The sequence below is a fragment of the Copidosoma floridanum genome, unplaced genomic scaffold (genome assembly GCF_036245765.1).
Source record: "Copidosoma floridanum isolate Cflo_tuat_1 unplaced genomic scaffold, Cflo_Japanese_pri ptg000126l, whole genome shotgun sequence".
Lineage (NCBI taxonomy): Eukaryota > Metazoa > Arthropoda > Insecta > Hymenoptera > Encyrtidae > Copidosoma > Copidosoma floridanum.
In genome coordinates this window covers 14,925-28,751 of record NW_028322003.1, presented here as the reverse complement: position 1 = coordinate 28,751, position 13,827 = coordinate 14,925, and the positions used below count along the sequence as shown (strand labels likewise).

Here is a 13,827-nt window from a genome sequence, read left to right as displayed (position 1 = left end):
AGTGTATTATACAATAGATTGGAATAAGACATATAGTATACTTTCGTTTACTAACATTCTTCCTCTTCCTCTAATGTTACGTACTATGTAATAAAATGCATGAGAAAAAAATCATAGTGACGTTGGCTTAATTCAAACTATACATTAGGTAAATAGTTGTACATAGTTATTTTTCTGTCCTAAACTCTACGAGATACATTAAACAGCCAATAGATTCATGTCATATTTTAAGAAATTTTGAGTTACAAATGAGAATTAAATTAAAGAATTAAACTTGTACTACATAAGTAACATCTGTTGGTGAATTTATCACCTTTTGGAACGACAATCAAACGCCTCACATAGAAATACTAGGTTCTGTAATGTTACAAGTTTTTAATAAACTAACGATACAGGATCTTAATAATCAGTCAAATAATCTACATTGAAACGCTCTAAATGAAAATTGAATTTGTATATTAGTACATAATACAGTTATATTAAAGCTCATCACCTTTTTAGTCGACAACCAAATGCTTCGTAGAGTTACATGACATTTCTTAGCGTTATGGGCTTTTATAGTTCTTGTTTTGGGGACACAGCATCTTGAAATTCGCGAGCTTGTAAAATTCTCTAAAAAAAAAAGAATTGATTGTTATTAGCTTACAAATACTATATTTTCTGGGTTTTAAACCTCAACTAACCCTCGTCAGGTCATCTTGCCCTATCTTGAACTAGAAAGCTTTAATACCAGGACAGTTTTAATACGTTAATACAGAAAAGTCATTTTTTAAAATTTCCTGCCTATCTAAATTAATATTTTCAGAAATCTTGAAGTTATTTAATAGTTTTTTTATGTTCACTAATGTTAAACAAAAGTAGGATTTGTTTGAAATAAACACAAAGAGCCTAGTCGAAGCTACATACATTTCATACGTCTATTGTTTACGATTTATTTTTGATGTCTTTATTAATTTTTTTTTCCTAATGAATTTTTCTAAACTGATTAAAAAAACGTTTAAGCATGGAGCAACGTGCATCTTAAAAGAGATTTTTCACCTGCAAGTCGCTCGTAGCTACACTGCAACGGAAACATGACTCACAAACATAAACGCTGTTCTATTCTGATAGAAAATGATTCTTTCTAATACATAAAAATAAAATTACTTTAGAACGACTACTAATGCAAAAGTTAAGCTGGTACTGACCATTCTAAGAATTAAATTGACACTATAAGCAAACTTAGGGTAAAATACATATCTCTAAATGAAATTAAAAATGTGACATGATTAAAACATAAAAGTGTCCACCACAATGAATTTAGCGAAGTTATATGATTAACTTTTGAAGAAACAATGATTTATTAAGTTATCTGTTATTATCACCTTTTTGATCTTATAATTTGTCTACAATAGCTCAAATTGCTTCTTTTTTAAAATGTAAAGGGGCCCGTAAATTAAAAGTAAGCTATGGCCCTTTCCTTTCATCCTGACTCAGAAACGTCAAGCGAGAGAGAAAGAGAAAAAAAAAGATACTGTACTGCTGCCCCTGACACAAGTAATGGAATTTTCAAGTTTCTAGAGTACTCTTGATTACCTACCTAGGGGTCTATTAATGTGCATCAAAGTTTGCAGTTTAAGACGTATTATCTATTATAGTCATCCACGCCTGCGCAGAAGTCAAAGTTTGTCATAAGTACATGTGCAGAAGTTAATAATACGTCTCAAAGTGTGAACTTCTATGTGCATAAAGCAAGATTGCTAAAATTTGAAGGACTCTCGTACTTCATTTAACTAGTATAATATGATCTTTGATAATAAGTGCAATTTTCATTTCGTACTTTATTTACAGTTAAATTTAAATTTCTAAAATGGAATTTTTATAGGAGAAATTTGTGTGCCGCCTGGACTGCACGATGTACAACCAAGATAAAATATTAGTTAAGGTAAGTAATTGTTTAATTGTTATTCTTTCCATGCAATAATCACGTGGTATATATGAACAGTTGAATAAGTATTATCTAAGTATAATAATTAATCATGTGAAGTGTATCTAAAAAACTAGCTAAACTAATATTCATTAGTGATTTGTTAGTATATATCAGTGCCCTCCGGTGAATTTGGAAATTCAAAGTGATCAGTGATCCGTTGGGGGCGAAATGTAAGAAAATAAATAAATACAAGTAAAGTGTATTTAAATTTTCCTGCGTTGATTTATTGATGCGCAACGTTTCGCTGATAATATGCGTCAGCCTCATCAGGCGCAGGTACGCGAAAATTCGTAAGTTTGGTTGACTTACTCGTCACCTGTCGTGCTGTCGACTGACGACAGGTCAGTCGACAAACTTACGAATTTTCGCGTACCTGCGCCTGATGAGGCTGACGCATATTGTCAGCGAAACGTTGCGCATCAATAAATCAACGCAGGAAAATTTAAATACACTTTACTTGTATTTATTTATTTTCTTACATTTTGCCCCCAACGGATCACTGATCACTTTGAATTTCTAACATTCATTAGGTTTTTTTTAACACAAAAGCATTAAATCTCTTAATAAATCTTTATTTCATTCGTTTGTAGGTTGTTGGTAGGGACATAATAGTTTAGGCACCACCAGAAAAACAGCACCAGAATGGCTTGTTTAAGGAGTTGAGTGTTCGTGACTCATTCGATTTGGAAAAGGCCGAGGCATTGTTTAGTTCAGATAAAGCTTTAACTGTATATGTTCCTCGCAAGAATAAAATGGCAGTTGAAGATAGAAGTTCTAAAAACATCGAAAAAACTGGTAAATCAGTCAACATAGAAGAAAAGGAAATCCAAGAAGAGAATTCATGGAAGAATGTTAATACATCATTTGATGTACTGATAATTAAAAACAAATTTTTCAAACAATGAAAAGTGTCTTGAAAAACTTATATACCCATTAAAATATATATCACTTTTAGCTCATAAAATTCAGTCAATTAATTTATAAGTTATCGTATGCTTTTGGTTTAAATTTAAAAAGATAGTTGGTGTTTTTTCTAATGGCTATCGATTAATTTTTAGTACGGAAATGAATTGACTTTGTGTTTACTCGTGCAAAATATATAAGTAGTTTTGGTATTTTTTACTTTAGTCAAAAATTGGTATTAGAAAATTTTGTATAAATATACACGTAAAAAAAAGGTTTTCATTGACAAAAAAAGTGTGAAACTGTCAAGATTCAATTTTAAATGAACAGGTTATGACATAATCAAAAAAGAAAAACGGCTAAATTTTTAAAGTAACGATAGGCAGCAGCATTAGTTAATAGTACAAGAATTTTTTCGCTCCAGTAAATAACATGTAAAGTAAAATAATAATGTTCTGTCATGTGATCGTCATTTTATTCGCGTGTTTGCTCATGTTTTGTGTTTATAAGCTTGGTAATCTTACTTTATGTACCTTAATTTTCAGTAGCCAATTTTTTGGTGTGTTAGTTTAAAAAAGGACCAGGGAAATCATTATCGAGATGTTTAATAAAACTCCCTTGCAACTTTTACTTATGAAGCTTAGCTTGTACTGTTGGATTGATTTTTGTGTACTATGTACAAAGAATTTTTTGTAAAATACTTACAATCTGGGAGTATAATCTGAAGAGAAGATCTGAAGGAACTTTATGTTTTTTTTTGTTATTAGCTCTTGTCTCTACTTTTATTACAAATGATCTGTGTTTTTTCTTAAATATGAAGGTCGTAAACTTGTTTTAACAAAATATTTAATTATTTAGTTTTTTGTTTAATTGCTTATTTTTGATATAAAGTTGCTTACAGCAGTTAACTTTTGACGTTTATAAATTCCCATTGAAAAAATTATGTGGTCAAAGTAAAAATGGTTGGTAATCTTTTTTTACATCAAATTTCTTCCTGGACATTTTCGATTCATTTTTTTCTTATAAAATTTATCACAAGCCAAAAAAAGTCGATTTCATAATTTATTAATTTTTTTATTCTGTTCAAAATATTGTCTGTGCAAACGCATGTTTAGTGGAAAAATAAGCTGGTTCTGGTCAAAATATTGAAATTCAGTTGAGGTGTGGCCCTGGATATACTATAACAGGCTACATAAATTCATCCGCACATCGAAACAGTTTATCAAACTTGAAGATTCTATATAACCATGGATTAAAAAAGTAATACTTTTAAGAACTGACAGTAGTTCATCATTTTAAATTTTAGAGGATATTTCTTTCTTAACAAACCATCAATATTATGAAATTAATACATAAATATCAAGGAAATGTTTATTTCATAAATCCTTTCAATAATATGAATACTTTTCATGCCATCCCGAGCGTTGTCCTCTATGTACGTGAATATTAGTATTTCCATTTTTAAGCTTTAAGGCAACAATTATCAAAAAATAAATAAGATTATTTTATGTTGTTTTTTGTATATTACGTGATTATTAAAGCATCACCTGATGCACATCATGCAGATGGTCCGTAAAATTTATTGAGCATAAGAAAAGCAAATTCAATTTTTTCCCCAACTCAATATTAACTTTTTTATATATTTTATATAACAAGGTTGGTACAGATTGTATTTAAAAGAGCAAGAACATGTGAAAAAAAGGTTTATACGAGTGTGGGTACGAATTATGTTTTTTGTCTGCAGATGATATCAGAGAGGAAGTATAATGATGGGGATCCCAAATTTGTATTTTTTTTCTTCTATCTTTATATGCGTGTTGAAGAAAAAGGGTTGTTTGCCAAGATTTTTCTCTTTATTAACTTAATTGGTAAAAAATGCATGTTTTACGGTATAACGTAAAATTTTAGATTTTTTTTTTGTACTTTATACGATATTCGACATTTTTTTGGTAAGCTTCATAAAAAATATTTTGTCAAAGTAGAACGTAAATATTAATTATTAAATGAAAAATGAAAGTGGCTAGTGGTACTTTTTGAATCAGTGTTCAACGTTTAACCATTTGTGTAAGATAAATGTACATGGTCATCATATCCTGACATAGATAAGTTTCTTAAAAATTATTTACAATTGAGTTTAATTTAGGCTTATGCATATTCCTTTATTTCTTAAAGAAATTAACATCAAAGCAGTTGTGACTATGCCAGCATTTATTTTAAAAATTTATACGAAGAAATCACTTTGTATAGGTAAAAAATACTTATTTTATTGATGGCATGCTGGTATAGGCTTAAACATAGAGTGAATTGTAGCAAGAGTATTGCTGCCATGTTGGCTGCGTATATTTTGACAATGTCAACTGACTTGTTACTTAAAAAAAAAATTTTTGCTGAATTTATTGGAACGGAGCATGGGAATGAACTGGGTAAAATAAATTAAAAATGCACTGATTATAAGCTACGAACGAAGACATATTTCGTGGCTTAAAGGAAAATCTCCGAAGAGAAAAACCCAAGAGAAAAAAAATTAATAAAAATATAAACGAGTGAGGTTGAACAATAATTTTTAAGATAAACTTTCTGCAATGAGGAGTGTGTACTTAAGTATTGAGTGTAAAAAATGTATACGTGCGCGTCTGCACGTGTCTCGAAAAACTCACGAATCGCCAAACGTCGCACGGACGTGAAGCGGATTTTCGCCGTGCTTTAGTCGCAGCACGCCAAGCTTTTTAAAGATGATGCAGATGACGATGATAATAAAAAAAGGAAAGCGTGAGAAAAATTAACCCCAAAAAGGTGACTCCCAGATACACGTGTGCGTGATAATGATGAGGAAAGATGTAGAAACCAGTAGGACGAATATAAGACCCTACTATGCCAGATACTAGAGATCGCAGTTGACAACTGTAGACCGCTCTGTATAGACAGATAGTTCGAAACTGACCTGGCGTGCCCATCAAAAGTAGCCGCAAGACCCCCCCTTCCCTTTTTAATTCTCCCACCCGCTGCAGTCGTCAGGACCCATCAATCCCTTACACCTTATGTGAAAAGCCGGGAAATGAGAGAGAGAGAATGATGTAAGCAATTAAGAGAGGGGGAAAGACCCATGACCCAAGGACACTCAATGAGAGCAAAGGAGATGGAGATGTAGGTGCATGATAAAGAAGGAAAGAATTGTCTAGCTAATGAGAGTAGAGAGAGAGATATAATGAGAGTTGGCGCGAGAGCGATTAATTGTACCGACTGGAAAAAAAGGAGAAAAAGGATGAAGGTAAAAAAGAAATTGACCGGCTCTTGCATGTGTGAATATGTCATGAACTTTTGTAAAAACTCGGTATGCTGCAACATTTGGCGTGCTGCGAGGTTGATCCTCCACCACTTACGAGGAGATTCCGACTAAACGTAGAGTTAACATCCCTCGTCATAAATTCTATCTATTTAATATCTATTTAATACATATTTGTGTTCTTTACTGACAGTACTTAGTCAAGAATTTTATTACGAAAGAAATTATTTTCTGATAGAATATTATAACCTTTTTTTAGAAATTCTCTGAAAAAAAAAAAAATTCTGAAAGTGAGTTTTATCTGTCACTGTTACAGTGTTCTAATTTGTGTGCATGAATATGGTCTATGTTTTACTTATTTATTAAAAATATAACATTATTTTTTAGACACTTATCGTTTTAAAAGATAACAAGGTAATAGTTAAAATTTAAATGAGTCTATACAATAAGTAGACAAAATGCAATTTGTGCAGAGTAATTTTACTGTGAGCTACATTGATGAGACGAAGTTAGCATAATATATTATTTTTGAATCATATCTTATCTTTAGTTTCTTTTTAACAGTATTTTTTATAAGACTTAATTTTGTTTTTGATTTTAGATTCATAAAAAAATAGACGAAAAGAATAGACAGAATTTAGTCGTTCATAGGTGCGTCCTCATAGAATTCGATTTTCTCCCCCTCGATGACAACGAAATTTTGGTATAGGAAATAGAATCGTGGGGCTTGAAAGGGTAGCGCAACATGACGTGGGTTCAGTCGACTACGGTACTTCAGCTAAACAACTTGTCAGCCCCAATTGATCAGTTCAATCGAGTACGATAATACATCGCCTGACTTACAAAGGGACTCAGTGTTTGTTTTACCAGTGATTGTTGGTGAAGTTCATATATTTCGATTTGAGACAGTTTAAATTACATCTTTCATCTACAACTGTATTATCCAGTCGGGTACGGCTAAATTAAGAGATTTTTTATCTGTTTTTATCTTACCAAGAGTTACGGGCTATTAAGTAAGTGCCAATACATATTTATTTTTTTTCAAAATGAAGTCTAAAATAATTAAAGTTTTGAAATGTATACGCTATCTCTTCTACTAATTATATCTTGTAGTTGAGTGCAGTATCTTTGCTGTATGTTGAAGCTTGTATTTTCAGTTAAAAATAACTCAAAATAAAAAGAAAAATTTTGGATTTTAGTGGACGGGACATTTCCAAAAAGTCACTTAGAAATAGATGGATGTGACCATGCAATAGTAATGGCTTATTTTAGTTGTGTCTTTTAATATTGAGATAGCTGAATAGGAATCCGGTTTTATTGTAGTTGTTCTGAAACAATGGAGCGTCCATGTTTGAAATCAATTTTTGGTAAAAAGATCTTGATTACGAATTTTTGTGCTTTTTTACATTTAATTCGAAGTTACTCCAACAATTTTCAATATTACTTTTTTGAACTTATTTTACTTATTCTTGAGGGTATCAACTTGATAAAAGATTATGAGGGCAGTCTTCACAAGATTTATTTATTAGGTACCGAATTTTCAAAGTAAAGTCGCTAGATTTCTCGAGTTGTAACGAATTTTCGCAGAAGTTGAGCGACAAAGATATAAAGTTTGTACAACTGATAATTTTTTTCTAAAATACAATAGATAAGTAAGTTTTCAAAAAAGTGTAAGCCTTACATATTGAGTATAAACAAAATGCCAGAGCAAGCTTAAGATATATTGTCATTTTAAGGAAATTTGGATAAAATTATTGAATTGTTACGAAAATTTAAAATAATATTATACATGACAATATTTGTGTAACTTAGGTAAAGTATCCAGTAGTTGGACACTTTTGACAATTGAAATTTTCTTTGCTGATTTATAAAAAATTAACAAAAAATGATGTTCAAAAAAACACTGCATTAATCATTAAAATTTTTTTTTATTTATTGGAAAAAAAAAAAAAAAAAAGTCAGCTTCATAAACAAAAAAAAATGAATATCAAAGACAAATCATTAAGACCCAGTAACTGGTCACCAGTGTCCAGGTACTGGGACCAAGATGATACTTGGGATCAGTAGTTAGATACCCCATGTTAATTAAAGGGACAAAAGATTAGGGTGGACCTAATTTCAAAATGCTTTCTCACATTTCTCAACTACTCAATAATTATAATCTTTTTTACGATATGGTATAGTTTCTGGTCATCATTCAATTTCATTTTAGTTTTTAACAGTAACATTAACATATTATATTTAGTAATAATCAATAATTTTGAATGTTTTTTACTGTTCAAGTACCAAAGTACCAGGTATAGGAAAAATCTTGTGTTATCGAATGAAAGCTATTCTTGGACCGAGTTATTTATATTTTTCGATGTGTTTAACTCTGATAAACATCAATAAAAAATTATAATATCCATTTTGCAACGTAACTGTAGTTAAAAAGTAACTTAAACGTTCTATGCCCAACTATAAATTATAATTTTTAGCGATTTGTTCCATGTCCAAGTACTGAGTATGGGAACACTTCTATTTTATTTAAGGGATCTATTACTGGACAGCAAGTTTACATGCTTCGCATTTAAAACATATTTTTTCACTAAAAACGAAAAAGTGTTTTAAAGATAATTTTTCTCATCAGGCATTATTATGGATTTATAGATTATAAATAAATTTGTCTTTCCTATTTGAAAACGTCTTCTATTCGAAAATGTTAATAATATTAGGCTGTCAAACTACTGGTGCTATTTTTATTTCTGTCCAACTATTGGATACTTTACCTTACAGCAAATAAAAATGACATTTATTTGAAAATATCTAAGAGCTCGCGATTTTTTGCATCTCACCACTCGCACTGTTTTGGCCGGCTGTCAGTTATATTTTATTATCCGTCGTTTCATACAATACATTAAAAAAAAGCCGCTTTGTATAAGTTGCCAGTATGAAAGTACAATGTTGCAGTAATATTGAGAAATTTTATTTATCTGCGTATTTAAGTGAGTTCTGTTAAGTCTACTCTAATTTATATTCATCTTTGCTTTATTACTATACCTAGTAGATTTAGGATTTCTAATATAGAAAGTGAATTAAAAATTCTAATTTATTTCGCTTCTGCTCATTACTATAAAATTATATGGACAAACAGTTACAACAAGTTTCTACCTAAACTATAACTCTTTGATGAGGTGTATTACATTGTTAACTGATAATGCGTTTTATTTAAATAGTTAACTTCAATTTCTGATTGTAGTGAAAAAAAGGATCGAATAAAATGATGGTACATATTATTATTGTAACTCTCCTTTTATGGACGTGAAAAATATGACTAGTTTTAAATTACAATTAAAATTGCTTATTTCTTGAAACCAAAAGTTTAAAAGCACTTTTTCAACCTCTTATTCAGATATCACTTTTATTTACTCACCGATGTTATTAAATACAAATTATTGACACTAAAATTAAAAAATTTAATCAAGATGAGTTTTTACATTACAATTTTTCATGTATAGATTTTATACCTGGGATAACATGAATCAGTAGTGATTTCAAAAAAAATTTTCAAATGTTGTAATGGTGCTTAATTAAAGTAAAGCTAATATGTTTAGGCTAAACTCATGAAAGTAGTTATTATTAATACGTTGTAATAAGTCACGAATTTTTATATTAGAATCAGAAAAGATTTCTGTAGTATGAGGACAGAATTTATTAATTCAACTTTTAATTCTAAAATTAAAAAGTGTTATCAGATATGAGTATATTTAATTTTCAATTTTGACAAAAGATGTTCATTTTATTAAATAATTTGACCTCACTTGAAGACGTGAATTCAAAATTAACGGATATCCATTTTAAACTGTAATATTAAAATCGTGGTATTATTCTAAAATTATTACAGAAATTTATTTTTTCCAACGAAATATATTATCTACAAACTATAAAAACATCTTTTTTTATAATTTTTTGACGACATTACAGCATTAATATCATTATTTAATTGGTATAAATATATACCTAATAAACCATCACATTACAGGTTGGAAATGTTCAAAGAGACCAAAAATTTGAAACAAATGTTAGTATAATACTTATTAGTTTATTATTCGGATATTACAAGTGTGTCCATTTTTTTTAATTTTGCCAGGTACACCAAACAAAATAAAAAGCATCGAAATTAGCCGAAAAATAACGGGATTATTACCATTTATCTTACTAAGTCAATTTGAAACTTGCTTGATCAAAAATTCAAGTGTTTCTTGATCCAAACAAACGGAAGACCCTCGAAAATTAAAAGCCATTAGAACCTTAAAAAGTGCTCATTTTAACTAGGACTTAATTGAATTTAAAAAATTTAAGATCTTATCAATAACCAGTTTTAATGTAGGCCACAAATCTTTATAAATAAATAGTATAAATAATTATAAATTAAAATTTGACGCATTGAAATTTTCAAAAATCACCTCGGCTCCTACACGTGTCAGAGCAACTTTTTTTTTTCATTTAAAAAAAAATACCAGCAACTCAAATAAAAAAGATTTATGTAGATTCGTTTATGTGTCGTAAAGAAGGTTTTGTTTATTTAATTGAAAAAGAATAGCAGAAATATATTTTTAGTTTATAAGTTTAAAATTTTTTTTATACTTGTAGCTAACTAAAACAAACTAGTTACAAATTTATGTTTAAGTCATTTAATTCTATAGGCTTAATAGTTAAATTATGATGCATAGGCACAGAAATACAAACTTTTGGCAGCAGGAAAGAAAAGTATTTAAATGGAAAATACGTTTCATGAACCTTACATTATAACATTCAGTTGATTTCTTCCCAAATGTATAAATATTTTTCCATTTTTTATCTTCGGACTTTTACTGTGCCCTTAGTAGGAGAATTATATAGTTCGTACGTGGTTCTCCTCCAATCAGAAAAATCACAAAAAGTCTCTCCTTGCCCTGGTGGTATGCACTATTATGTACGAAAACTATTATTTCGTTTTATTTATGTCTTTTTTTTTTTTTTTGTTTCAGACCGTGGACAACATCCAAATTTTTTGTGAATAAATTTATAATCATAAACAAAGGCAGATTTTACTGGAGAACAATTTCAATAGATTCATCCGTGAGATCTTTTTCGGTTTTCACTGACTTTAGTAAAAAATTTATTATAATCTTTTTTGTAATTGTGCCAAAAAATCTTCATAGCTTCTAATTGTTTTTTCAGTCAGGAAAAATGAAGACAATTTGTTTAATTGCAGTTTTATTTTTTTTTCCATTTGTTTTGGGAAAATATTCCACAAGTAATGAAAGAAATCACGTTAAACTAATAACTAAATTGGGGAAGTTTTATAACATCAGGAGTACAGGGATAATTTACAATGGCTTCGAACGTAAGTAATTAATAGCATAAACGTGTAATTTTTTTTTTTTTTTTTTTTCAATTAAAAATTTCACTTGCACTTAATCAGATGAGCACTTTGTCATGGGGATGGTGAGGAAACTCTCTCGCACGTTACACTCATCGGTTGCCGTAGAAGTTTCAGAGATGCCAGTAAAAATTCCAATAATAAAAGCTGATATGCAAACATTATTTGCAGTCCTTTTGTATTCCAACGATGACTTGGAAAAATTTGTTGGCTTCTCGAAAGAGAATGACATGTCTTTTCATGTGTGGCTGCTGCTATTCTCTCAGGAAATGCAGAATGTCTGTCACAATCCAAAAGAGAATCTTTTGAAACTCAACTATGCCAGTCAGGTGCTGGTCAAGTGCGGTGGAGATGAAATCATTAGAGAATGGTATGCTACAGAACCAACAACTAAATTGCATACACCGAAACTCCTCGAGTGGAAAGAAGAAACTGGTTTGGTAGTCAATACCGATCAAAATTTGTATCAGAGACGAAAAAATTTAACAGGTGTGACAGTAACAGTCAATTTTGAGGTAAAAAGTATATCTTATTAATAATTAATTATTATCCATCCTAAACATTTTTGCATCCAAACAAAAAGCTTATTGTACAATATTGTTTATAGCCTGGACAAGAGGAAAAGAGTGAGTCGGGACATGCTGAACTCGTTATAGAGGCAGCATCATACATGAATATAACTTTAATAGAACATAATGGGTCATGGAAGACCTCCGATGTTGTTCATAGCTTACAATTGACTAAGAAAGCTCTTGAAAATTTCGATATGACAGTTACAACTGTCGAGTACCGACATGTATTGATAATTAAATATCCCTATGCAGATATTCCATGGCATGCCTACTTTGATGTAAAAAAATTGTTTAATTATCTTTATCATCTGTTAGTTTGTTTTATTAATAACTTAATAATATTATTCCTTATAACAGGTTTTCAACAGTTCAATTTGGGCCTACTTGATTTTTCTGGCAACTGTCACACCCACATTTTTTACTGTCATCGCAATTTCACACAATCGTGCAAATAACTATAGAGTATCGCTGGTCGACAGTTACATGCACGTCTGGCGAATTTTGGTGCATCAGGAACATCCAGGTAATTGGTTTATAAGATTATCTTTTGTTTTATAAATATGCCATAGAATGATAAGGTATAAAGACTACACAATATGTAGTAAAAATCAAAAAACGATGCACAAGTAATAACTAATATTTATAAGTACTCAGAAACCAAACTAAACAAAAAACATATGATAAGATAAAAAAAAAGAATCAAGTGAACAAAGAAAAAATGAAAGTTTAAAAAAAAATAAAAAAAGAAATAAAATAAAAAAAATGTTTAAAAAATGAAAAAGAATAAAAAGAAACAAACCAGGGGATGTAGCTGGGTGATGGGACTCACGGTAAAAACAAAGTTCTTTGAACATGAGATGAGTATAAAGACACACAATTTCTCAGGTAACACGGGGGTCACTGAACCGTAGAAAGAACAAAGCTCTATAAGAATAAGTACTGCAATGATGTAGTTTAGTAAAATAAAAACTTGAGAAACAAAGATAAAAAAAAAAAAAAATAGTTCAGTATTCACGATGGCTGAACTAATTTTTTTCATTTTATTTTTTTAAATTTGTTTTGCAAGTTTTTATTTTACTGAACCACATGAATGCAGTACTTGTTTTTATAGAGCTTCCTTCTTCCTATGGGTCTCGCGACCCCCTTGTTACCTGAGGAATTGTGTTTCTTTATTTTATGATGTTTTTCGACACACACCTCATGTTAAATTATTTTTTGGCACTCATTTCACGTTTAAAGAACTTCGTTCTTACCGTGGGTCCCATGACCCATTTATACCCCCTTATTTTTACACAGTTATAATAAAGATTAAGTATCAAAACTGTGAAACACTGCTCTGTAACAAGAGCTTCACAATTTTTTTCTGAAGTATTTTATTTAAGTACCATGCTCTATAGGTTTTATTCTTAAGTCATAATAAAATACTATCTTATGATAAATTTGCTTTAAAAAAATGCACTCAATGACGTGTTGATTATATTATTTATTTTAACAAAATTTACAGAGTTACATCTAAGCTGCACATCGTTCAAATTGGCACAACTGTCACTGTTATTATCATCCTTTATTTTTGTCTCGGCATACTCGGGATGTTTCACCAGTTTCTCTACAGTTTTTTCACCAACAATACCTTTCAAAGATATTCATGGCTTTATCAAGGATGGAACGTACAAACTGATTGCTGATAAAGATAAAA

At 30.0% G+C, this 13,827-nt stretch overlaps 1 protein-coding gene across 1 annotated transcript; it reads left to right on the top strand.

Moving 5' to 3' along the window:
- The first annotated feature begins 11,828 nt into the window (after positions 1-11,828).
- LOC149372851 (uncharacterized) lies at positions 11,829-12,413 on the top strand. The gene is made up of 3 exons (XM_089598006.1): positions 11,829-12,074; positions 12,167-12,340; positions 12,384-12,413. The coding sequence occupies exons 1-3, from the start codon at positions 11,829-11,831 to the stop codon at positions 12,411-12,413; spliced, it is 450 nt and encodes a 149-aa protein (XP_089454132.1).
- Positions 12,414-13,827: the final 1,414 nt, after the last annotated feature.